At 37.3% G+C, this 25,172-nt stretch overlaps 1 protein-coding gene across 1 annotated transcript in view; it reads right to left on the minus strand.

Annotated features, from left to right (window-relative positions):
- LOC148940258 (NFX1-type zinc finger-containing protein 1-like) overlaps window positions 1–25,172 on the minus strand; it is a 156,246-nt gene that overhangs the window by 7,754 nt on the left and 123,320 nt on the right. Inside the window, exons 15-16 of the mRNA XM_089106117.1 lie at window positions 9,815–10,083; window positions 4,107–4,237 (exon numbers count right to left, since the gene is read on the minus strand). Of these exons, the coding sequence (XP_088962243.1) occupies window positions 4,107–4,237; window positions 9,815–10,083 (400 nt within the window). The remainder of the gene's footprint in view (window positions 1–4,106; window positions 4,238–9,814; window positions 10,084–25,172) is intronic.

Genomic DNA, 25,172 nt, shown 5'->3' on the forward strand with positions numbered 1-25,172 from the left:
CTAAGGTAATGGATGAAGAATTCACAAAAACATCGAAAAATATGCTCAAACAAAGACACAAACTAACATCGACAACTATGCACAAACAAAGACACAAACTCGCAAAAATACACACAAACACAACAACATAAGCACACACACAAATCCACAGAAACTGACAAAGGCAGTCACATAGACAAACGCAGACATACAGGAACACACAAATACAGTGTTCATTCAGAGTTCATGGTGAAAAGACCTGTCTTGGATTCAAACCTATTGCAAAGGATCATATCAATGCAGACGAAAAAAATAGCTTTATCCTGGATTATAAACAAACCTGTGTGGCAAGTTTATTTTTAATGAACTTAATTTACTATTATTCAGCGCTCGTTGTCTGACCATCACGTTACTTCGCGTGTGATGTGTTTAAATTATTGCTTTGAAGTGAATGTAAAATGACAGAGTGTTTCCGAGCTTTTGTATTTACCGCTGTTGAACTTTGTTCAAGAAACTTTAAGTGGTGTTGATGAAGCCGTTATTTTACGGAAAGAAGTGGACTTTTTTAAATATTTGGAAACTGTTAAGTCAGAGAAAGCAAAGCTATGGATTTGTGTGAATGAAAATGATCCCCCTATCAGAATGGGCACTAAAGCAACTCTCAGCCACCTGCAAGATATTATGGGCATAATGAAGAAATGTGATGCCGATGGAAAACAGCTCCCTTGTTTGGTCATCAAAAGGCCAACAGAAGTCCCTGTTATCTCTGCAACAGCATTTACACACGTCACAGCCGAGCTTACGAGCCTTGAGCTACCGATTTCGCTAGTTTCTGCCAAGATTGATTCATACAATCTGAACTTTCCTCAAATACCTTTGATTAGCCAGCCTGCTGCGTGTGATACGCATACTACAATTTTGATCTCGGATCCCCCGCCTGAGAATGGTGACCCGCTAAAGCGAAAATCAGTAATAGACTCAATTTCTGGTCATCAGCTGGTGTCCAGAGTGCGAGCAATTAAATAGCGGTGGACGGTGAATATTGAGAAATCTGCAGCTGAGGATCTTTGCAAATCAGCAAAGGAAGCTCTACCTGGTTCTAGTGTGAAAGTTTTATCTAAAAAACACACTGGTGTTATTCGAGAAGTCCCGTTCGATTTTGACCTTGACATGCTACAGAACCAGTTTGGTATAATCGGGTCTAGTTGATTTGGAACGAGCAAATCGATTAAGCTTGAATTTGCAGACGCGATTACTAAAGGATCATTTCTGCGAAACGGTGTGAAGATTGGGTATGAAAACTTCCGTGTTTATGAGTTCAAGCAATTGCCGAAGTGTTGCTTCAAGTGTCGTTCCCCTGGGCACTTGGAAAGTGCATGTACTAGTAGCACTCCTAAGTGCGCTCGTTGTGCTGGACCGCATTTATCTACCAACAGTGATCGTTGTACGGAATCTCCGAAATGTGCCAACTGTGGAGGATCTCATCCTTCTTACAGCCTAGGATGCCCTGTGATTAAGAAGACATCTGATAAGGTCAATTCTTAGAAATGAATCTGGACATAAGTATAGTCTCATTTAATATTAATGGAACGAGAGACAAGGACTTTTTTATTGAAGATCTGTATGTTAATTACGACGTTGTTTGTCTCCAACAACATTTACTGACCGCCTTCAGCGAAAATTTTCTTAGACGAAGCAGTTATCACGTTGTTTTTGTGATCAATGCCATAGATCACATTGACTTTATTATATTTTTTAATTAAAAGTTTTCTTTGTATTTGTGTTTTGTTTACTTTTTTTACATTTTGTAAATACATTTCTCTCTGTGTATGCAATTTAAAAAAAAATGCCAAATAATTTTTTCATTTTGAAACATTTTTGTTTATTATTTATTAATCCATTATGACTATAAGAAAATAAATCATGTGAAAATGACAAGTTATGGAAGGAGTTTGTTGATTTAAAATAGGTGGTGCCCGCCACCCTACCAATATTTTAGAATGTGCCCAAGAGTAAAAAAAGGTTGGGAACCCCTGCCTTAGGGCCCGTAAAAATAAAGCTAACTTTTGGCTAAAAGTTTGGACAGATTGTGGTCGGCCTAGGTCTGGTAATGTTTTTCATATTAAACAGAAAACTAAATTAGAATTAAAGAAGTATCTAAAAAGTGTCCAATACCAAGGGCTTGATTTTCCATCTTCGCCTAAAGATTGGGGGAAAGTAATTAATTCAAGTAAAACAGACGATTCTGATGTAAGTAGTAATGCTAATCCACCGAGTTCTTGGCATGCATATTATTCGAAGATTTTCTCCGCTTTGAATTATTCTGTTCATAGAGTTTGGTAAAGCATTTGTTAAAATTGTCCCTAGATTTCTAAGTCAGCGCTTTGTTCTGCCTATATCGCGTTGTAAAGTTTTGACTGCTTTGAATCATCTTAAGTCGAAATCTATTGATGCTGATGGTATCTCTAAAAAGCATCTAACTCCCCAATGTGCTGAACTTGTGTCATATCTTGCGCTTTTGTTTCAAATGTGCTTGGCATCTTCTGTCGTCCCGGAAAGCTTTTTGTATGGCAGCGTGACTTCAATTTTAAAAAGAGGTAAACTTCCAACAGATTGCTCTTCTTACCGTCCAGTTTCTGTTTCTTGCAATATTAGCAAGGTCTTCGAGTATATTCTTTTACCTAATCTAACTCAAAATATTTCTTTCTTTGGTGAAAATCAATATGATTTCAAGTCTGGTGTGGGGTGCCAACATGCTCATCGTGTCCTTCCTTCTATTCTACTTTCTAATTCTTCTAAGGGTAAAGGCGTATATCTCTGTACACTTGATCTTTCAAAGGCTTTTGATTCTGGTGTTCATAACCAGCTTTTCTTTTCTTTGGCTTTTTCTGGTGTTAATTTTTCGGTTATTTACCTTCTACAGTTTTGGTATTCTAATTCTTACCTCCGCCTTAAATCTTCTCCAGAAACAACTATTAAAGTGCTTCGTGGTGTTAGGCAGGGAGGTGTTTTATCACCAACCCTTTTCAAAGTTTGTATTTCTACTGTTCTGGAAAAGATCTCAGGCACTTATTTTTCTGGTTCTACTGATATTTCTTACATTGCCTATGCTGATGACATTCTGTTGATTAGTCGTACTAAATCTGCTCTTTCTGCGATGGTTTCCTTAGTTTCTCAGTCTTTCCTAAATATTGGTCTATCCCTGAATCTTGACAAGTGTGAATTCTTATCTTATAATCTGTCTTCGTCTACTCTTCTGGTATGTAATGATTTTTCTGTACTTTCTGTCTCTTTCGTAAACAGATTGTTGCTGATTCAGTAAGAAAAATTCAGTTCCGTTATTCATAAATTGTAGCAAAGCGTGGAAAATATAGCAAAAGAGCTCTTGGGCGCTTATTCTCGACTTTTTCTGATCATTCTGTGCTTTATTCTTCGGCTGTTAATTCTGTTCTTAAGCTAAAGGATTTAAAAAAGATTAAACTAATATATTTTAAATTTTGCAAATTTCTTCTTTCTCTGCCGCCATGGACTAGAAATCGGTATCTAGTTAAAAATTTCTATGTTTCAGATGTAACTCAAAAGCTCGGTGAACTACACAAAAAGCTTTCTGCAGATGCATTTTGTAATATTGGCCCTGACCACGGTCTTTTACAGTTTTTTTTTTAGTTTAATTTAATTGCTAGTGTTTGTTGATGTTCTTTTTTGTTTTTCTTGTACTACTTGTTTTTCACTTGTACTACTCGTTGTCTTGTAGCCGTGGGTAATAAATGATTGATTGATTGATTGATTGAAATACACAAACCCATGCACATACACATAAACACATAGAAAAACAAAAAAACACACGAAAATACACAAATATAAAAGCGTACACAAACACCAATAAACCACAAACGCAAACGAACACACAAACATCCAAAATTGCACATAAAAATACAAAAACGCACAAAGAATTTCACTCCCAAAAAAACTTGGATTATATACAACCACATTCACAAATACACTAACACATAAATACACGAAAATACAAACCCATACGTGCATACACAGACAAGGAACATAGGGACAGAGAGACGAATGGAAAGACAAAATTTTTTATTTTATATACTAGAAGATGTGTTACTTACTTGGGTGAGCTCAAGCATATCATCACTCATGACTGCAAAAAACATGATTTGTTTCTTCCTTTTTACCTTATTAACTACGCCACTAAGTCGATCTTTCAATCGAGATACAGCTTGAGCCAAACTTGAATCCCCTAAAAAAAAAAGAAAAAAAAAGAAAAAAAAAGTGTATATACAAAAATATATATATAAAAAAAGGCTACAATAAGTATGTGTAGCATCCCGCTGAGCTCGCTTGCTTATTAGTTTAAGTGTTGTTTTTGTTATGTGCTTATATTTAGTGCTGCTTTGCTTTGCTCTGCTTGTGTGCTTATATTGTTGTACTGACAGGTGCTTGGGTCATATTAAAGAGCTAAATCAACTCGAATATTACGAATTCTACATGGTGTCAGAAGTGGGATATTGAACAGCAAACATGGATGGAGTAACCCCTCCAGCAATCAACTGGGAATCTGAAAATCTTGATGAAGAATGGTCGAAGTTTGAAGAACATGCAAGACTTATGTTTCTAGGCCCTCTCTCTGGTAAATCAGAGAAGATTCAGTGTGCCTATCTACTCATATGGATTGGCGAAAAAGGAAGAGACATTTTCAAAACTTTCGACATAGAAGCGGATGAGGCAAATAAATCGAGCCTTACCTTTTGAAATTTCGTGAATATGCTGCTCCAAAGAAGAACAAAGTGTCTGCCAGATATATTTTTCAGAAACGGGACCAGCGTGATGGAGAGACACTTGAGAAATACATCACAGAACTGAAGTTATTAGTCAAGCCATGCGAATACCATGATCCAAAAGAGATGACCAGAGATAAAATCGTCTGTGGCATCAGAAATCCAAGAATACGAGAGAAATTTTTAGCTGAAGGCAACAGCCTAACACTGGAGAGAGCAGTAGAAGTTTGTAGGATCTATGAAACGACCCAAGCACAGCTGAAGTCATTCGACAACAATTCCCACCATCCCCCGATCAAACAGGAAGTGGATGTAGTATACCGGAAACAACCGAAACCAGCAGACGCGAGATCAAGATCGAGAGGCACAGAGTGCTACTTCTGTGGAGGAATCTATGGCCCCGGACACAGCTGTCCTGCCAAAGGGAAAACATGCTCAAAGTGCAGAAAGTTAAACCACTTCGCAAAAGTATGCCGCAGCAAAGTTGTGAATGCCATCGAAAATGACGAACGAAGCCGACTAGCAGAAACTGCTGATGAGGATGAAATACTGCTATACGCCGTACAGCAAAATGGGAGTAGGGATGAGGCGTTTGTTCCACTGAAGATCAACAATCAGACTACTGTAAGCTTCAAAATCGATACTGGGGCTCAGGCAAACATCATACCACAACACTACTTCGATCTCCTTGCCCCAAAACCACTTATACAGCCAACAAAGCAAAAACTCACCAGCTACTGTGGCTCAACCATCTCAACAGTTGGAACCTGCTTCCTATCATGCAGCTACAATGGAACCTCTGAACAGAAACATAGGTTTTTCATAGTTGGAGGAAATTCAGTTCTTATCCCAGGATTCAAGTCTGGCAAAAATATGAGCCTGGTTAAACTTGTCCTTAATATAAACGCCTCAGATGACGGCAAGTCGACGCCAGATCTGAAGCCACTCCTTAAACAATACAAAGAGTCGTTCTCTGGCATTGGGAAAATACAAGGCGAGTGCGAGATTCACCTCAAGGAAGGATTTACGCCGACAGCATATCCCGCCAGAAAAGTGCCTATCGCGATGCGTCAGAAATTGAAACAAGAGCTGGACAGATTGGAAAGTTTGGGGATAATAGGAAAGGTGGAAGAGCCTACGGAGTGGGTCAACTCGATGGTGCTAGTTGAAAAGAAGGATGGAGGCGTGAGACTTTGTATCGATCCGGTAGACCTCAACAAGGCCATCAAGCGCCCTCATTACCCGATCCCGACTTTCGAAGACGCCATTGCCGATCTGAGTGGTGCAAAATATTTCTTAAAGCTTGGTGCCACCTCGGGGTACTGGTCACTCGTGCTCTCAAAAGCAGCTTCAGACCTCACAAAATTTAATATAATCTACGGCAGATACCGTTGAAAGACAAAACCCTTCGGGTTGATATCTGCCCAGGACGAGTTCCAGCAGAAGATGGAAGAGATATTTCTTGGTTTGGAAGGTCTTAAAATACTCGTCGATGACCTACTTATCTACGGAGCCACCCGAGAAGAGCACGACAGAAGACTCACAGACGTGCTTGAAAGAGCTAAACAGAAGGGTGTGAAATTCAACAGATCAAAGTGCCAGATTGCAGTTCAGCCAGTCTGCTACTTTGGTCACATCATCAGCAACGCTGGCATTAAACCAGACCCCGAGAAACTCCGCGCTATCAACGAGATGCCTACCTCAAAATCGAAGGAGGAGCTGCAGACTCTCCTTGGAATGCTGAACTTTCTCTCGAGGTACATCCCAAACCTGGCGACACAGAACCGACCATTAAGGGATCTGATTAAAGCTAACGAGTTCGAATGGAAAGAGCTCCACACCACATGTCTCAACCAGCTCAAAGAGTCCATAGTAACCAACCTGGCTTTCTTCGACAGCTCCAGCCCAACCCTTGAGCTCGAAGTTGACGCCTCGAAACATGGACTAGGAGCACGAATATCCGCGAGTGGCAAAGTCTTCGCTTACGCATCAAGATCGCTGAATAAATCCGAACAGAACTACTCACAGCTGGAGAAAGAACTCTTCGCCACAGTCTATGGCTGCCGTCATTACCACCACTACCTATACGGAAGGAAAGTACAGGTCATCACGGATCATCGACCACTCGAATCCATAATAATCAAACCCCTCCATACAGCACCACCAAGGATTAAACGCCTGATGATGTACATACAGCCGTATGACTTGACTTTCAAGTACCGGGCTGGTAAGGAAATCCCTGTCGCAGAAGAACTCTCAAGACTACACCTTCCAGACATTGACGAAGAATTACACGAAGATATCGAAATCTTCGTACATTCGTTCGTAAAATCCATACCCGCCACGGGCAGCAGACTTGAGGAAATCAAACAGGGGACCTTGACAGATCACGAACTCCAAGCGCTGAAGACTGCCCTCTTGGAGGGATGGCCCAACGACAGGAGATGATGCCCAAACACTATAGTCCAGTACTGGAGTATTCGCCAAGATCTCTCAACGCACGACGATCTGATCTTCAAAGGTTCGAGAATCGTCATTCCTACCACTCTACGAGATGACGTCTTAAAGGGACTACATTCCGCTCATTTGGGCACAGAAAAAACCATGCAAAGAGCCCGAATGATCGTTTACTGGCCAGGTATCGGAAAAGACATTGAAACGTTTATCCGAAGATGCGATGCCTGCACTCACACGATGTCGAACAATCAAAAAGAGCCAATGATTCCCATGCCGATCCCGTCACTACCATGGCAGCACGTGGGATGCGATTTGTTCAAATGGAATGGGAGGCAGTATGCAATAACGGTCGACGATTACAGCCGCTATTTCGAGGTGGACAACCTAGCCTCCACCACCACTTCTCAAGTGGTCACGAAACTCAAAGGCCACTTTGCTTGCCATGGAATACCAGCCATTCTCACTTCTGATAACGGGCCGCAGTTCAGTTCCAGCGAATTCAGGCTATTCACGAAAAACTGGGGCATCGAACATCAAACGTCTAGCCCTTATCACCCAACCGCAAACGGGCTCGTCGAGAAATGCGTGCAAACCTTCAAGAGAATCTTGAACAAGTCCAAGATCAGCGGACAGGACCCATACATCGGCATCCTAGAATACCGAAACACGCCCGTAGACGGTAGGGCAGCTCCAGCCTAGCTGCTCATGAGCAGGCAGCTGCGATCAGTCCTCCCTGTCACGCAGCAGCACCTAGAGAAGAATATTGTGACCGAAGCAAGCTTTCGGACACACAGAGAGAAATCTAGAGTGCGACAGAAGGAGTACTACGACAGGACCGTTAAATCCCTGCCCGAAATCCAGGTAGGGTCGAGAGTGAGTGTCCAGGTGACACCCAGCAGTCCTTGGAAGAGAGGAACCATTGTCGAAGTTTGCTCGCAGCCACGATCGTACACAGTTGCTACCGACGACGGATCGACGCTCCGATGTAACAGGGTTAGACTTTCCCAAAGGAAATCAGACGAAGCAATCCATTCAGAACAATACTACCAAAATACAGAAACCACTGAACCGTCCGAGGTGGTACCCGAAGTCAACCCTGTTGAGCGCCCAGCCTCACCCAGCTTGGCAGCCCCCACTGAACGCAATGGAAATAGCGCCACTGCCCCTACTAGCGCTGTAGCGCAACAACGGACGAGATCAGTCCCGGACAGAGGCGGAGTTTCGCAAACAAGATCTGGTAGAACGATAACCAAACCCATCAGGTTAAACTTATAGAGACAGCAGCACGGTCGGAAGAAGGAAGATGTAGCATCCCGCTGAGCTTGCTTGCTTATTAGTTTAAGTGTTGTTTTTGTTATGTGCTTATATTTAGTGCTGCTTTGCTTTGCTTTGCATGTGTGCTTATATTGTTGTATTTACAGGTGCTTGAGTCATATTAAAGAGCTAAATCAACTCAAATATTACGAATTCTACAGTATGCACGTTCATCATACTTCAACTACTAAAAATGGTTGAAAACCGTATTTTAAATTACAAGAAAACCCCAATTAAAATATACTATAAAATTGTAAAGCTAACAAAAAGATCGACAATGTAAACTCCTTGTTTTTCCGTTTTTAAAGAATATTGGACCCAATTATTATTTCTTCATTATATTGCAGATTTCATATGAATGATCAGATTTCGGTTCAAGCATTACTTCCAGGAAATCCAGCTTAAATGCCAATTTTTCGAAATTTCTTTTCTATTTAAAATAGAAACTTAATTTTGCTAAAAATGCAATTCGTGTTCCTATATAATCATAATTTTTCTATTTCATACTAACTTCTTAGAATAGCCATGGAAATTTGAACAGTGGAATCAAAGAACCTATGTTTCAAAACATGTGCACAAGAACTTGCTATTCATATTTGAAAAATAAATTTAATTAATTAAAAATAACAGTTAAAATTAATTAACTTTGACCATTAAAATTTCAAATAATTCTAAATTTAAATCAAATAAATAATAAAAATAGTTGGACTGAGAAATAATTAATAGAGAAAATAATTAATTAATAATAATAAAGAAGAGAACTAATTAAGTGGGATGAATTAAACATTAATTGTCCTCTTAGGTTCATTTAAAACTAATTAATTAGTATTAAAAAAAGCACAACCTCTAGGAAGTGCAGCTTTAAAGCTTTATTTTTAAAAATCATCCCCTTGCCTAATTTTCCGCGTTTCTTTTCTAGTTAAACTGGAAACTTAATCGTGTTAAAATACAGCTTCTAGTTTTATATAATCATCATTTTCTATAAACTACTAGTGTCTTGCAGTAAATTTAGAAACTTGAGCAAAGGAATGAAAAACTTATTTTTCAAAACAAGTGATGGATGCAAAACTTGCGATTCAACTTTGAAAAAATTAAAATAAATTTAAACCAATAAATTAATTAAGATTGATTAATTTGAACAATTAAAATTATAATTAAGTTACTATATCAATTTATCAAGTAAAACTAAGAAATTAACGCATTAAATACAAAAATCAAATAAATAAAAAATATTACAGATCTGAACGAGACTGGGCAAGAAAACCTACCCAAATCAGACTTGAACTTCGCTAATTTGTCTTGCATGTTACTAACTACTTTAAGAACATTCTTCTCACTATAATAGCGATCCTTAACTGCTTTAATATCAAGGTAGGTGTTTCTTATAACATTTCCGTAACGACCAATAAAAGAAGAAATGGAAGTGCTGCACATTGGACAGCGCCGCAGTCCAACTAGGTCCTTATTTGAAGAATACATCCAATGATCCATTCCCTCGACTTCAATTGCATGACGACAGTCAGGTAAATAGATAAACCTAAAAAAAATTTACAACTTAATAATCAAGACGAATTATCTTTCAGAAGTTCCCCTATTTATATTTATTAAACAGACGTGCAAAACGGTAGATTTTCATTCAGTGAAACAAAATGGAAAAAGAAAAATGAGATATTTCGGGCAGGGCCTCCTCCATGCTGTCTTTAGTGGTACAAATGTAAGAAGAAAAATAAATAAGGGAATAATCATTTAAAAGCAAGTCAATAAATGATAAAATCACCAAAAAGAACAGCGAAATTAAAACAAAATAAAACGAAGATGAGCCTACCAAACACAACGAATGCAAAATGGTTACTGAATTCAAAGAATCAAAGGAGTCAATGATGAAACAAGAAGAATTATAGAAAATAGAAAATAACATAAAAAATAACACAGATTAATATAAAAAACGAAAATAAGCAAAACAATACAGAAATAAAGCGAATAAAGAAAAAATCCAAAATAGAGCATGGTAAAAAGAAAAAAATCCATTTAAAAATAAAATGAAAGAATAAGAGACACAAATAAAAATAAAAGAATCCAAGCAAGAGATTCAGTATTCTGATTATTTAACTTCTTTCATTTGTAACTTCTTTGTTTTGTGGTCTCTAATTGCCTTCAAAGGGCTCATAGAAACTCAAAGACTATTTGAATTACCCTTACTCCATGATTATCTACCTTAGTTCTGTCCTAGAATGGATGGATGATAGTCTATCAACAATAGATAGTTTTGTACAATTTTATGCTATTCTAAGAAAGGCTCATACTAGCTTTGCATCTCACTCAGACTATCTGTCTTGGCTTTTTCTCCAATTAATTCAAAAAAAATTCCGAAAAATAAGTTTTTTAAAGGAAAGTAAAGGCCATTTTAAACTTAAGCTCAGCAGATACAAATACCTGTTAAAATTCAAACTCAAAACGACCAGAAATCATAGGCAGCGCAATCGCGCTGCCTAAGTAAAGCACGAAGTTGGCAAAATGTATTATTTATTATTTTTTCCTTTAGACTAGGGCATTTCGTAGGCAAGGGTTTTAAGTTATGCCCTGGGGGCATATAAGAACGATGTTGGCACAATGTATTATTTATTATTTCTTTAGACCAGGGCACTTAGTATCGAAGAAGCTGTCGTAGAAACTTCGAAAAGGGCTCATTCAATTGGAAATTAGAGTGGATTGTGCTCTTTTTAATAGTCGAAAGTGATTGAAAGCAACTAACACCCCTTCCACACCCACCATTTCCCGAAACACATCCAATCAAAATTTTAAGATAGCCATTTTGTTCAGCGTAGTTCATTTCCAAAGAGAAATTATGTTTTTGAAGAGGACACTTCCCCACAGCCCTCTGGTCAAGGGTTGTAAGTTATGCCCTGGGGGCATATTCGGTTTTTATAGAAAGTGTTGTCGTAGGAACTTCAAAAAATGCTCATTTGATTGGAAATTAAACGGGCTCGTACCATTTTAAATAGTCGACAGTGACTGGAGGGCAACTAACCCCCCTCTCACGCCCACCTTTGCCCCAAACACGTTCAATCAAAATTTTGAGATAGCCATTTTGTTCAACGTAGTTAAAAGTTCTAGAAATTATGTCTTTGAGGATGACACCCCCCCCCATAGCCCTCAGGGCAAGGGTTGTAAGTTATGCCCTGGGGGCAAACACGGTTTTTATAGATAGTGATGCTGTAGAAACTTCAAAAAGGGCTCATTCGATTGGAAACTAGAAGGGCTTGTACCCTTTTTAAGTTATACCCTGGGGACATATGAGGTTCTTATAGAAAGTGTTGTCGTAGAAACTTCAAACAGGGCTCATTTGATTGGAAATCTAAATGGCTAGTGCCCTTGTTAATAGTCGAAAGTGATTGGAAGGCAACTAACATCCCTTCCACTTCCACCATTTAACCAAACACATCCAATGAAAATTTTGAGATACCCATTTTGTTCAAAGTAGTTGAAAGGTCCAGAAAATATATCTTCAAGGATGACACTCCCCCCACAGCCCTCGCGGCATGGGTTATAAGTTATGCCCTGGGGGCATATAAGGTTTTTATTGAAAGTTTTGTCCTAGAAACTTGAAAAAGGGCTCATTCGATTGGACATTCAAAGGGCTAGTGTCCTTTTTAATAGTCGAAAGTGATTTGAGGGCAACTAACCCCCCTCTCACGCCCACCTTTTCCCAAACACATCCAATCAAAGTTTTTAGATAGCCATTCTGTTCGACGTCAATCAATCAATCAAGTTTATTATTACGCCAAAATATCCAAAAGAATAGCACTGATATGTCAGAAAAAAAAAATCGTTAATCACTGTGACATGTTATTATAACGTTTACAAAAGTATGGCACAAAGGAACAGTCGTGTCGCACACTACAATTAGCCAGAGGGAGCTTAAATTTTTTTTTTCTCCAGTTTGACCCCCGGGTGGGGCATGAATTTTCAGGAGCTGGCTGAAACTCTGTCAGGGTGCTACGAAAACGATCCGACGACTCGGGTCGCCTGGCAGATAGTATATTCAGGCCTGGTGATGTCAGACTCTCCTCATATGATCTATATTCGTGCCCCAGGAGGATTCGGCATGCGCGTTTTTGAATTCGCTCAATTTTAAGATCCTGAGCTTTGGTGAGTCCGGGGTGCCAAACCTGGCATCCATAATGCAGGGCAGGACGAACGTAGGTTTTATAGAGGTTGGTCAAGTTGTGGGGGGATAGTCCAAATCTTCGTAGCTGGGCAAATTGTCTGAGAAGACTGGCTCCTCTCTGAACCAATTTGGAGGTCTGGGATTCCCAGCCAAGGTTACTATCGATTATGATCCCAAGAATTTTCGCAGCCTGCTTTTTCCAGAATTTTACACTGCTTTAAGATCAACCTCAGATTCTATTTGTTCCAGAATATGCTTTGTAAAATTGACTCGGATAACCACACTTTTTTCAGTGCTGATTAGAAGTTTGGCCACGCTTGCTTGACGCCGCAGCTCCTCAAGGTTGTGCTTGAGTGCTTGTGATTTGGACGAGACCAATCGAAAGGTGAGTAGTGTCAAGTCGTCTGCAAATTTCAGTCTATGTTTTAGTTGGATTACCAGCTTGTTTACAGCTATGAGGAAAGCCAGAGGCCCGAGTTTGGTACCCTGAGTGGATCCGCAAGTGATGGGGATGATCTTTGACATCTTTGTTGTCTGCGTATTTTTAAGCTCAACGCATTGCATCCTGTCGCTAAGAAAAACGCCCATCTGTCCAACAAGAAATTGTCGAGCTTTCATTTCAGATGTTCCAGAAATGACGATATAATGGTCTAAGAGGTCGAACGCCTTGACAATGTCCCCAATAAAAACATCGACGTAAGAGCCAGGATTTTCAAGGTGACTCAGGATTTCTTCCATCATGATACGCACTTCTTAAAAAAAAATCCGTAAATTACATTTTTGAGGATGAAGCTCCCCCCACAGCCCTCAGGGCAAGGGTTGTAAGTTATGCCCTGGGGGCATATAAGTTTTTTTTTTATAGAAAGCATTGTCGTAGAAACTTCAAAAAGGAATCATTCGATTTGAAATCGATTTGAAATCGGGTAAGTAACCCCCGCTCTCACGCCCACCATTTACCTAAACACATCCAATCAAAATTTTGAGATAGCAATTTTGTTCAACTTAATTGAAAGGTCCGGAAATTATGTCTTTGAAAATGAAAACCACCTCACAGCCCTCAGGGCAAGAGTTGTAAGTTATGGCCTGGGGCATATAAGGTTTATATAGAAAGTGTTGTCGTAGAAATTTCAAAAAGGCGATTGGAAATTGAAAGAGCTAGTGCCCTTTTAATAGTCGAAAGTGATTGGAAGGCTTGACATTTTTATAGTAAAGATCGATGTGGGTACAATGTAGTTTTATTTATTATTTTTTTTTTTAAGACCAGGGCACTTCGTAACGAAGGATTTGTCTTAGCAACATCGAAAAGGGCTCATTTGATTGAAAATTGAAAGGACTGATGCCCTTTTTAGTAGTCGAAAGTGATTGGAGGGTAACAAGTCCTCTACTCCCCCCAACCCAACAAATTGGCCATTATGTTTAAAAACTAAATTTTTCCTTAAGATTAAATAAAAACTGCACTGTGTTAATGCTAATTCCCAATAAAGTAATTCAGCATTATCCCACGAACGACTGAGGGTATTATATTCAAACTTTCGGGGCTACTTCTGCTCTTAAAATTTAACCAAATCAAAATAGCGTAAGTGTATCCAAGCTATCAAATAAAGGTAACAGATTATTTTGCGAATGGTATCAAGTTTTCTATTTCAGATCAACTAGAGGAGGTATGAAAAAAAATTAAACACTACTATTTGTGTCCAGATTTTTAAAAGGATGTAAGTTGTTAAAAATTGCTGAAAATTTTTCTCCAGCATACAAATAGCAGGGCAAACTATAAAGTCTTAAAAAAAACGAAAAGATTTAAAAAATTATTTTCTTTTTCCCGGAAAAGACTATGTCAATATAAAACGAACAGAAATTAATTTAAAAAAATAATTTCACAAATTAAGTTTTTCACAGAGAAGTAAATAATTCAATTAAACCGAAAATGAGCAAAAATCAAATCAAATAATCTATCAAGTGAGAAACTATCACAAATCAGCATCGATAAATAAATGAAACCCAAAACCAACAGAAATTAAAATAAATAAACGAGTCAAACTCAAAACGAGCAGAAATTAACATGAGTAGGACTCAGAACCCCTATGCCTTCCCAAGGCCAGAACATAATTCGCACTTTACTGAAAAAAATACAAATGAATGTGAATTTTCAGTTTTATATATACTGATATTTAGTAATCAAAATGTTAATATTATTGGATTTATTAAAGTTATAAAAGTAAAAACATTTATATTTTTTAATTTGATTTTTTGATTCGATTTTTGATTTTTATTTGATTATTTGATTTTATTTTTGCTCATTTTTGGTTTAGTCGAGTTCTTTATTTTTTTTTGAAAAACTTATTTTGTGGAATTTTTTATTTTAATTAATTACTATTAAAGAATAAATGAAACCCAAAACGAACAGAAATTAAATAAACAGTCATAGCAAAAACATACAACAAGTAATAATATAAATGAATAAATAGATCTTAAAGCGAGTTAAGCTTAGATTGAATATGTAAATCAAGCTTAAAACGAAAAAAAAAAAATTCTATTGAAGCATAAATGAAACTTAAAACGAATAGAAATTAAATAAACAATCAATGCAAACAAACATACAAATGACTAAATAAATCTTAAAACGAGTGAAACTTAAATTGAATATGCAAATCAAGCTTGAAACGAACAAAAATCACTACAAAACAAGAGTTTTGGTATCGCCTCCTTCTCTCACTGTAAAAGTCCAAAACCTCACGACTTTTGGAAGGTCCTGCCTGTCGTCGGATCTTTTTTGTAGCATCCTGCCAGAGTTTCAGCCAGTTCCTGAAAATTCACGCCCCCCCGGGGGTCAAACTGGCGAAAAGAAAAATTTAAGCTCCCTCCGGCTAATTGTAGTGTGCGATACGATCGTTCCTTTGTGCCATACTTTTGTAAACATTATAACAACATGCCACAGTGATTAAAGTCTTTTCTTTCTTTTTTTTTCTGACATACCAGTGCTATTCTTTTGGATATTTTGGGGTAATAATAAACTTGATTGATTGATCGACGTCGAACAAAATGGCTGTCTCAAAATTTTGATTGGACGTGTTTGGGGAAATGGTGGGTGTGAGAGGGGTGTTAGTTATCCTCCAATCACTTTCGACTGTTACAAGCCCTTCTAATTTCCAATCGAATGAGCTCTTTTTGAAGTTTCTACAACATCACTATCTATAAAAACCTTCTATGCCCCCAGGCCTTAACTTACAACCCTTACCCCGAGGGCTCTGAGGGTGTTATCATCCTCAAAGACCTAATTTCTAAAACTTTTAACTACGTTGAGCAAAGTGGCTATTGCGCTTGCGCGATTGCGCTGCCTATGATTTCTGGTCGTTTTAAGTTTTTATTTTAACAAGTATTTGTATCTGTTGAGCTTAAGTTTAAAATGGCCTTTACTTTTCTTTGAAAAACTTATTTTTCGGATTTTTTTTTTTAATTAAATTTTGTTCGTTTTTGATCGCAAAAACTTTCTAGTTATTGAAAATTCCTTATTTCAAAATCAAAATTAAAAAAAAACAAATGTTCATCAAAGTATCAAAACTGGTATCAAAGTAACAATATCAAAGTGAAAAAGTGGGTTTGTGTCAACCTCGGAGTTTTTATTATCTAATGTTTGAACTATTTTTAATAAAATGGCTATCTAAAGATTTTTATCGAATGGGTCTGGGGAAAAAAGTTCATTGGGAGGGGGGAGGGGCTACTTGCCCTTCGATCTCTTTTAACCCTTTAAAAGTGAACTAGAACTTTTTATGTTCAATCAAATGAGCCTTCTCTGAAGTATCTATAAGTACCCATTTTGTATGGACGATAACTACCCTCAGGATATAGCTTACGCCGCATTTTCCTGGGCTCTGGGGGGTTCGGTCGAACCTGGTGGCTCGACTTATGACGTTTAAATCGTTCTTAAACAAACGGTCACGTCAAATTTTTATCGCATATGTTTATCCATCCGATAGACCCAAAGGAGTGGAGGACGGGAGAGGCTAGTTTCCCTCCGATTTTTTTTACTTTGAGAAAATGAACTAGAACTTTTAATTTCCATTCAAATGAGCCCTCTCTGAAATTTATACGAGCATCCCTTTCATAAGAACCATATACGGCCCCAGGACATAGCGTACAATGCCTGCCCCCCGGTTCCCGGTGGGGTTGTGTCGACACCGGAGTTTTTGTTATCTGACCTTTGAACTAGTTTTAAAAAATGGCTATCTCAAAATTTGTATCGGATGAGTTTGGGGTAAGAAGGGCATGGGGGGGCTAGGGGTCCTCCGATTTCTTTTGACTCTTAAAAATTGAACTATAACTTTTAATTTCCATTCAAATCAGCCCTCTCTGAAGTTTATACGAGCATTCCTTCCATAAGAACCACATATGCCCCCAGGGCATAACTTACAACGCCTGCCCCCAGTTTTCGTTATATGATCTTTGAGCCATTTTGAAAAAAAATGGCTCTCAAAGTTCTTATCGGATGGGTTCGAAAAAAAGGGCGTGGAGAGGGGGTGCTAGTTGCCCTCCGATCTCTTTTGACTCTTAAAAAATGAACGATAACATTCAATTTCCAATCATATGAGCCTTCTCCGAATTTTATACTATCTCAAAGTTCTTATCGGATGGGTTTGAAGAAAAAAGGGCATGGAGGGGGTGGGGGGGGGCTAGGTGCCCTTTAATATCTGTTGACTCTTTGAAAGTGAACTAGAAGTTTCAATTTCCAATCAAATGAGCCCTCTCCGAAGTTTATACGAGCAAACTTTCCATCTACGTTGAGCAAAATGGCTCTATAAAAATTTTGATTGGAGGTGTTTGGGGAAATGGTGGGCGTGGAAGGGGTGTTAGTTGCCTTTCGATCACTTTCGACTATTAAAAAGGGCACTAGCCATTTAAATTTCCAAACGAATGAGCCCTTTTTGAAGTTTCTACGACAACGCTTTCTATAGAAACCTTATATGACCCCAGGGTATAACTTACAATCCTGAGAGCTGTGGGGGGGGGGGGTTGTCATCTTTAAAGACCTAATTTTCAGAATTTTCCACTACGTTGAACAAAATGGCTATCTCAAAATTTTGATTGGATGTGTTTGGGGAAAAGGTGGGCGTGAGAGGGGGTTAGTTGCCCTCTAATCGCTTTCAACTATTAAAAAGGGCAATAACCCTTTGAATTTCCAATCTAATGAGTCCTTTTTGAAGTTTCTTCGACAAAGCTTTCTATAAAAACCTTATATGCCCCCAGGGCATAACTTACAACCAGTGCCCTGAGGGCTGTGGTGGAATGTCCTTCTCAAAAACGTAATTTCTTTCAGGAAATCAACTGCGTAGAACAAAATGGCTATCTCAAAACTTTGATTGTATGTGTTTGGGGAAATAGTGGTTGCGGAAGGGGTGTTTGTTGCCTTCCAATCACTTTTTACCCTTTCTCGATTTCCAATCGAATGAGCCCCCTTTGAAGTTGATACGACGGCCCCTTTCATATGAAGTGCCTCTGGGAAAAAATAATAATAAAACATTGGAGCCTTATGGCCTTTACTATCGGCAACGCTATAGCGTTGCCTCTGATTTTCTTTCGTTTTGTTGTTTAACTTTGTATAATCGTGGGTTAAAAATGAATCTAGTCCCAAAAATTTCCCAAAAGGGAATTAGACTTGACAAATTGGGGGAAGTAGGTGGTTGCAAACTAAAAAAGGGGATAAGCTAAGGTTGCACCAATAGAATTTCTCGGAAAAGAGCTCACCAATGGAGAGAAATCCATTGGGTGTTGGTAGACGGCCAATTAATGAGTTTGAAACATTAGACTTGATATTTTTCCTTATTTTTTGTCGTATAGTAAATTAAATTTTAAAAGATAGTTAATACTCAGTTTCTGCCTTGTATTTAAAATTGTTGGCTGCTAAAGGCGTGTGGGCGTGGGAGCCAATATTTTTTTTTCTAGGGGCTAATGCTCATTTTTTTGAACTTAACTTGACATGGGGACGCCCTTTTCTTTCATTCTATTTTGTTAGAGGGGAGGGGAATGCCTTAAAAATAGATACTAAATTATGTTATCATTTTCTTCACTACGATATTCAGAGAGAATGAAAAACCACGCACTTGACCTTTACGCTAATCTAGAAAAAGGAAGATAATATCAAATTACAGGATGACCATAGGGCGCATAACTGATAAATAAATGACTGGTAAATGAAATAGTGAGGTTTAGAAATAGGATTAATTGAAGAAATTTAGGTTTCGCCAGTATCTCTTTTGAATCCACAACTTTCGTTTTAACATTTAATCATATTCTTAGAAAGTAGAAACAATCTTGATTTTGATTTCGTTTGTTTTTCTCTCTTCCAAAGTTATCGCAATTTAATTTTGTTTTGTAGCGTTGTGATTTCGTTCTTTTTTCTTTCGTTTTTATAACTCCTTCGAGCATTTACACTGTATTTGTATGAAGGGTTGAAATAAAATTATTATTATTATTATTACTCTTAGACTAGTAAACAGTAAGAACAAGAAAAAGATATAAAACAAACTATTTTGCTTAAATCATTTGCTCCAGTTGAAAAGGAGGTCTTTAACTCAAGTATAATATTTTCCACAGTATACCTTTTTCTGTGCCCAAAGGTGCAATTTTAATTCAAAGGTCCCATGAAATTTATCCTCTTTTCTAATTACCCGGTTTTGTCGACTTATTCCGTCTCATCGCACTTGGGACCATCTACTAAATAGTGTTTTTCAACACTACCAAACCCTTAACTGCTATTACTACTAACAACTCACTGCAGCACTAAGCCACCTGAGGCCAACACATCTATGTGCGCTCCTCCTCCATCCCAATCCATTCAAAGCATCCCCCTTCACACCCTCCCAAAAAGTTCCCGTTTCCCTTAAATCTTTTCTTACGGCATCCTCCAATCCCATTCGGGGACGATCTGCTTTCCCTTTGACCCTAGATGGTTGACCGACAAGGACGATGTTTGGCAATCTGTCATTCATCCTTTACTATGGCTCTACAGCGTATTTTAATATGACCTAGCCGGTTGAAACTGAATCATACTATCAAGAAGTGGCTTTTTGGTTTGAATCTTACCGAAGTGTCTCACCTTTGAACGCCTGGGAGAGTTCTGTCGCTGGTAATCGTAGTTTCTTGTGAAATACTGTGTTCGTGAAAATGTGTCTGGTATTTGGTACATTGTGAAGTTCAACAGGTCTCTCTTATTTTCTGTCAGGTTGGTTTGTTCCGACACCTGCCTATCGATAGGTGGCAAACTACCGCTTTTAAAAATACTAGCAGTATTTCCTCTGCTTTTATTCCAGGAGAATTAAAAATGGTGAACTATTCCTTCGGGTTCTAAAACCAAATGTGCTTCTAGGTCTTCAAGTCTTGTTTGTGCATTTATTTCAATTTGATTTTTTTTTTTTTTTTTTTTTTTTTTTTTTTTTTTTTTTTTTTTACGAACTTGATCATGCTCGTTTTGTGTAACTTCTATTAGACATCATAGTTTGTTTTTCTAGGATTTTAATGCTTTTTACACTTGGAGACGTTTTTCTTCATCTAAGAAGCCTAAACCTTCTCAAGCAAGTAAAGAGGGCAGTATAAAGCGAATTATTTAGATATGAGGTGGATTTTATTTGCTAGTACTTTTCAATCAAGTCCAGACAGTACTGACAGATGATGACTTGCTGGTCGAAGGAATCGTGCTCAAAACACATACGTGTGCTTAGAGCTACTAAAAAGTATAAACAAGCAAAGAATGATCAACCTCTTTTCCACAAGAATCTACCTCAGAGACAAAGGCACCTTACAATTTGCTAATGTAGTTGTCTTACAAAAAGGAACACACACAAAATTGACAAAACTTCAAGATAAGCTGCTAATATTATACAAATAATTTCTGAGACCACACTGGCTAATCATGATAAAACGATAAAATCGTAAAAAAAAGAAAAACGAGGATTATACAAGCCAGTGAAAAATGTGGACTAAAATGCAAATTTGCATTTTAGTCCTCATTTTTCACTGACTTGTATAATCCTCGTTTTTCTCTGTTTTACTATTTTTTCGTTTTTTAATATCATACAAAAATTTAAGCCTACCTACCGATCGCTTAGAAGAAAGAGGTGGGAAGGAGGAGGAGTGACTACTTAATAAAAAAAAAATAGTTTGCCCTGAAGGCTGATTGATGAATTAATTGATGGGTCCAATTCCTCTTTCTTGGTAAGAATAGACTAAATATACAGACTAACTTAGACTTAGGCTCTCCTGTGCCTGGAGGTGCGTAAGGCAGCAGCAGTAGATCGTCAGCATGAACCTGCAGCCGAAGCTCCTCCAGCTAAGACCTTACCAGCTTTGCTTCTTTTTCAATGAGTAGGGCCAGTGTCATTTTAGGCTTCCCTGACTTGTGTAGAACAGACTTTGTCCATCCCCACACATCATGCGGCAACTTCATCACCCATCCTGTATATCCCCAGTACACCTGGCGGTGTCTTTGAATGATTGCAAGGACAGGAATATGGTTAGTAACGCGGTAAATTTCTTCATTGGCTATCCATTCTCTCTAGTGTAAATTTAATATCGAATTCCATATCGACCTTAAATACTTATTGTCAAAGTTCTGTGGATTTGACCTTAGCTGAGCGGGACCCAGAGATGGATTGCTGTAGTAACATTGCTACCTTTGAACATGGTTTGTTATAATCTTTGAATCATTAGTTTTGCCGGAGCAGGGTGGTTACTTTATGCCTATCTACCTTGGTTCTACCCTAGCCATGAATGATAGACCATCGCTCAAAACTTTTATTCACTTTTGCCAAATTGAATTTAATTCGAACACTGCAGGGCCGAGGCAGGGACCTTAGTCGTTAAGAAGCGTCGTTAATCCGATTATTTTAATTTAATTATTGTCAAAGCCTCGAATCCACTTTTCCTGTTGTGCCTTGATTCCACAGGTTTCACAGTCACAGGTAAGGACAGGCTGAACGTTGCTGCCATAAATTCTGATTTTCAGCTTCTTGAAAAATGTTATATCCCTCCAGACAATTTGCGGGTAACTAAAGACAGAACCGGCCAGGGCTATTTGACATGAAATTTCTTGTTCGCATATAGTATCGTGCAAAAGGATGCTACAAAGATATTTCAACTCTGTCGCCACTTCAATATTTTCGCCTTTAGCTTATTTTTTTATCCGATATCGGGAATGACAGATTTAAAAATATATTTAAATATATATTTATTTAAATATTTTACATTATATTAAATATAAATATGATTGAATATTCAAGGCTTATTTAAATATGTTTATTTAAATATATTTTGTTTTGCTGGCGTTGATGTGAAGTTCTACAGTATTGGCATCACGTTCAAGTTCGTTTATATTCTATGGTACGTTTTGCATAATGGGTGAGAAGAGCAGAATCGTCGGCAACGTCGCCATCAATTAGTTTTCTCTTGGGTTTAGCCGAAACCATCCATTGAGTTGACATCCATGGAGAATGAAGTCTGTTCCTAAGGCGAATAGTAGTGGCGACAGAATACAGCCCTGTCGCACACCTGATTCTAAAGTGAACCACTTTGTTAAACCGCTCTCCGTCTGTATAACACGTGTAGTATCCTGGTATACTGCTTTTGTTTATATTGACAATTCTTGATGGAATTCTATAGTGCAGCAGAATCCGGGTTGCAGCGGTAGCTAGCAACCTAGTAAGAGACGATCACCTCCAATGTCAAGAAATATAAAACCCCCCAACTCCTAAAAAAAGAGTCAGATCAAAACAAAAAGTACACCATTAGAACCGCCTTGTCCGAATCCTCTATAAAGGAAACTTACCTCCCTTTGGCTTGAATAACAAAGAAAATATATTGGCTTGAAAATCAAGAAAATTGACTTTTACCACGTTATTCTCCACAAACGGGATATTTTTTTCTTTCCGCTTTTTCTTTCTGCTCAGCTAGCTGGGCACTGGAAAATCATAGAGAGCTGTATAATAGCTCATTTTAAAGGAAATTGCAACATCTAGTCACTTTTGTATTTAAAAATAAAATACTTTTTAAAGTAGAATCAATTTTGTCAAAAAAATTGCATTTTTGATGTATTTTCATACTGCAGTCTTTTCAAAGATATTTGAATTTTGAAGCAATAAAACAGTCCATGTAATGAACTCTATAGTAATAATAGCTACTTGTCTCAATAGTAACCGAAACTCCTGGAACCAAAATTTTCTTTTTTGGCTTAATCGCTAAAATTATTATGTAAACTGCAAAAATATTTATGATGCCTAATCAGTAATAGTAATTTTTTAATTTAAACAACAAAAATACATGAAAATTCTAAAATTAGTTTTGCTTTTTGTCTCCTGGAAGAAATTTTTTTTTCATCTCAGTTCAAATTTATTATTGTATCCTGTAACCCGTAAAGTACATATCTCCATATTATTGTCTCATAATTGCAATTATTTTAGTTTTCAGTCCAGAATCACTAAACTTATTATTTAAACTGCAAAAATATTTATGGTGTCTAACCAATAATACTAATTTTGTAATTCAAACAAGATAAATACCTGAAAATTTTAAAATTAGTTTTGTTTTATGCTAGGTTTTAGATACTCGACACGGGATTTTGTGTGCTTAATAATTTTAAATCTTGAAAAAATATGGTCTCACGCGAGTGGAAAAAAAGAAAGAATAACCAAAAACAATATCAAAATAGAACAATCCAAATTTTTACTAATAGATTATAATAAAGATCGAACTCTTCCCTATACTAACTTGCATAGGCAACTTCACTATAGTGAAGATTACAGTATTTATATTATACATCATTATAAATTATAAAAGGTTCGAATGTTCGAAGATTATAGAGTTAAAATTATAATAAAGAACGAACTCTTCCCTATACTAACTTGCATACGCAACTTCACTATACTTAAGATTACAGTATTTATATTATACATCATTATAAATTATAAATTATAATAAAGAACGACCTCTTGCCTATACTAAATTTTATACGCCACTTAATTATAGTATAGGTTAGTAATTCAACAGATAGCATGGCACTGGAACATCGTAGAGAGTTGTTCAATGGCTCATTTTAAAGGAAATTGATTGGGTTAAAAACCTTTTGTAATCCGGGTTGCAGCGGTAGCTAGCAACCTAGTAAGAGACGATCACCTCCAATGTCAAGAAATATAAAACCCCCCAACTCCTAAAAAAAGAGTCAGATCAAAACAAAAAGTACACCATTAGAACCGCCTTGTCCGAATCCTCTATAAAGGAAACTTACCTCCCTTTGGCTTGAATAACAAAGAAAATATATTGGCTTGAAAATCAAGAAAATTGACTTTTACCACGTTATTCTCCACAAACGGGATATTTTTTTCTTTCCGCTTTTTCTTTCTGCTCAGCTAGCTGGGCACTGGAAAATCATAGAGAGCTGTATAATAGCTCATTTTAAAGGAAATTGCAACATCTAGTCACTTTTGTATTTAAAAATAAAATACTTTTTAAAGTAGAATCAATTTTGTCAAAAAAATTGCATTTTTGATGTATTTTCATACTGAAGTCTTTTCAAAGATATTTGAATTTTGAAGCAATAAAACAGTCCATGTAATGAACTCTATAGTAATAATAGCTACTTGTCTCAATAGTAACCGAAACTCCTGGAACCAAAATTTTCTTTTTTGGCTTAATCGCTAAAATTACATTAAAGGGCGAACTATAGCCCATAGTAACTGATATGTTACATTTTTTTTATAATAAAGAACAAACTCTAGCCAGTAGCAGCTTAAATATTTTATATAAAGATTTTATAGTAAAGAATGAACTCAAGTCCAAAAGAACAGAACCCTGTGGTTCATTCATATATTCTTCAGTAGTTTAGCTAGGAGGTAACTAAACAAGTTTCTTTTATAAATTCGATATTTAAAACACCTTGCTTTAAATTCTTTAAACTCAATTTTTTAAAATTTCTCCCCGACGGGGAATCGAACCCCGTTCTACTGCATAACAAGTGGGTATGCTTACATTGTACCATCAGAGACTTGTAATTTATAAGTTACATATAAAACATGATAATAAATTCGCTAATAAACTAAAAAAATTATATAAGGAATCGGTCTGGTTATCCGGGTTGCAGCGGTAGCTAGCAACCTAGTAAGAGACGATCACCTCCAATGTCAAGAAATATAAAACCCCCCAACTCCTAAAAAAAGTCAGATCAAAACAAAAAGTACACCATTAGAACCGCCTTGTCCAAATCCTCTATAAAGGAAACTTACCGCCCTTTGGCTTGAATAACAAAGAAAATATATTGGCTTGAAAATTAAGAAAATTGACTTTTACCACGTTATTCTCCACAAACGGGATATTTTTTTCTTTCCGCTTTTTTTTTTCTGCTCAGCTAGCTGGGCACTGGAAAATCATAGAGAGCTGTATAATAGCTCATTTTAAAGGAAATTGCAACATCTATTCAC

This window comes from Artemia sp. Qi Xiang Cuo, chromosome 20 (assembly GCF_049724085.1).
Source record: "Artemia sp. Qi Xiang Cuo chromosome 20, ASM4972408v1, whole genome shotgun sequence".
Taxonomy (NCBI): Eukaryota; Metazoa; Arthropoda; class Branchiopoda; order Anostraca; family Artemiidae; genus Artemia; species Artemia sp. Qi Xiang Cuo.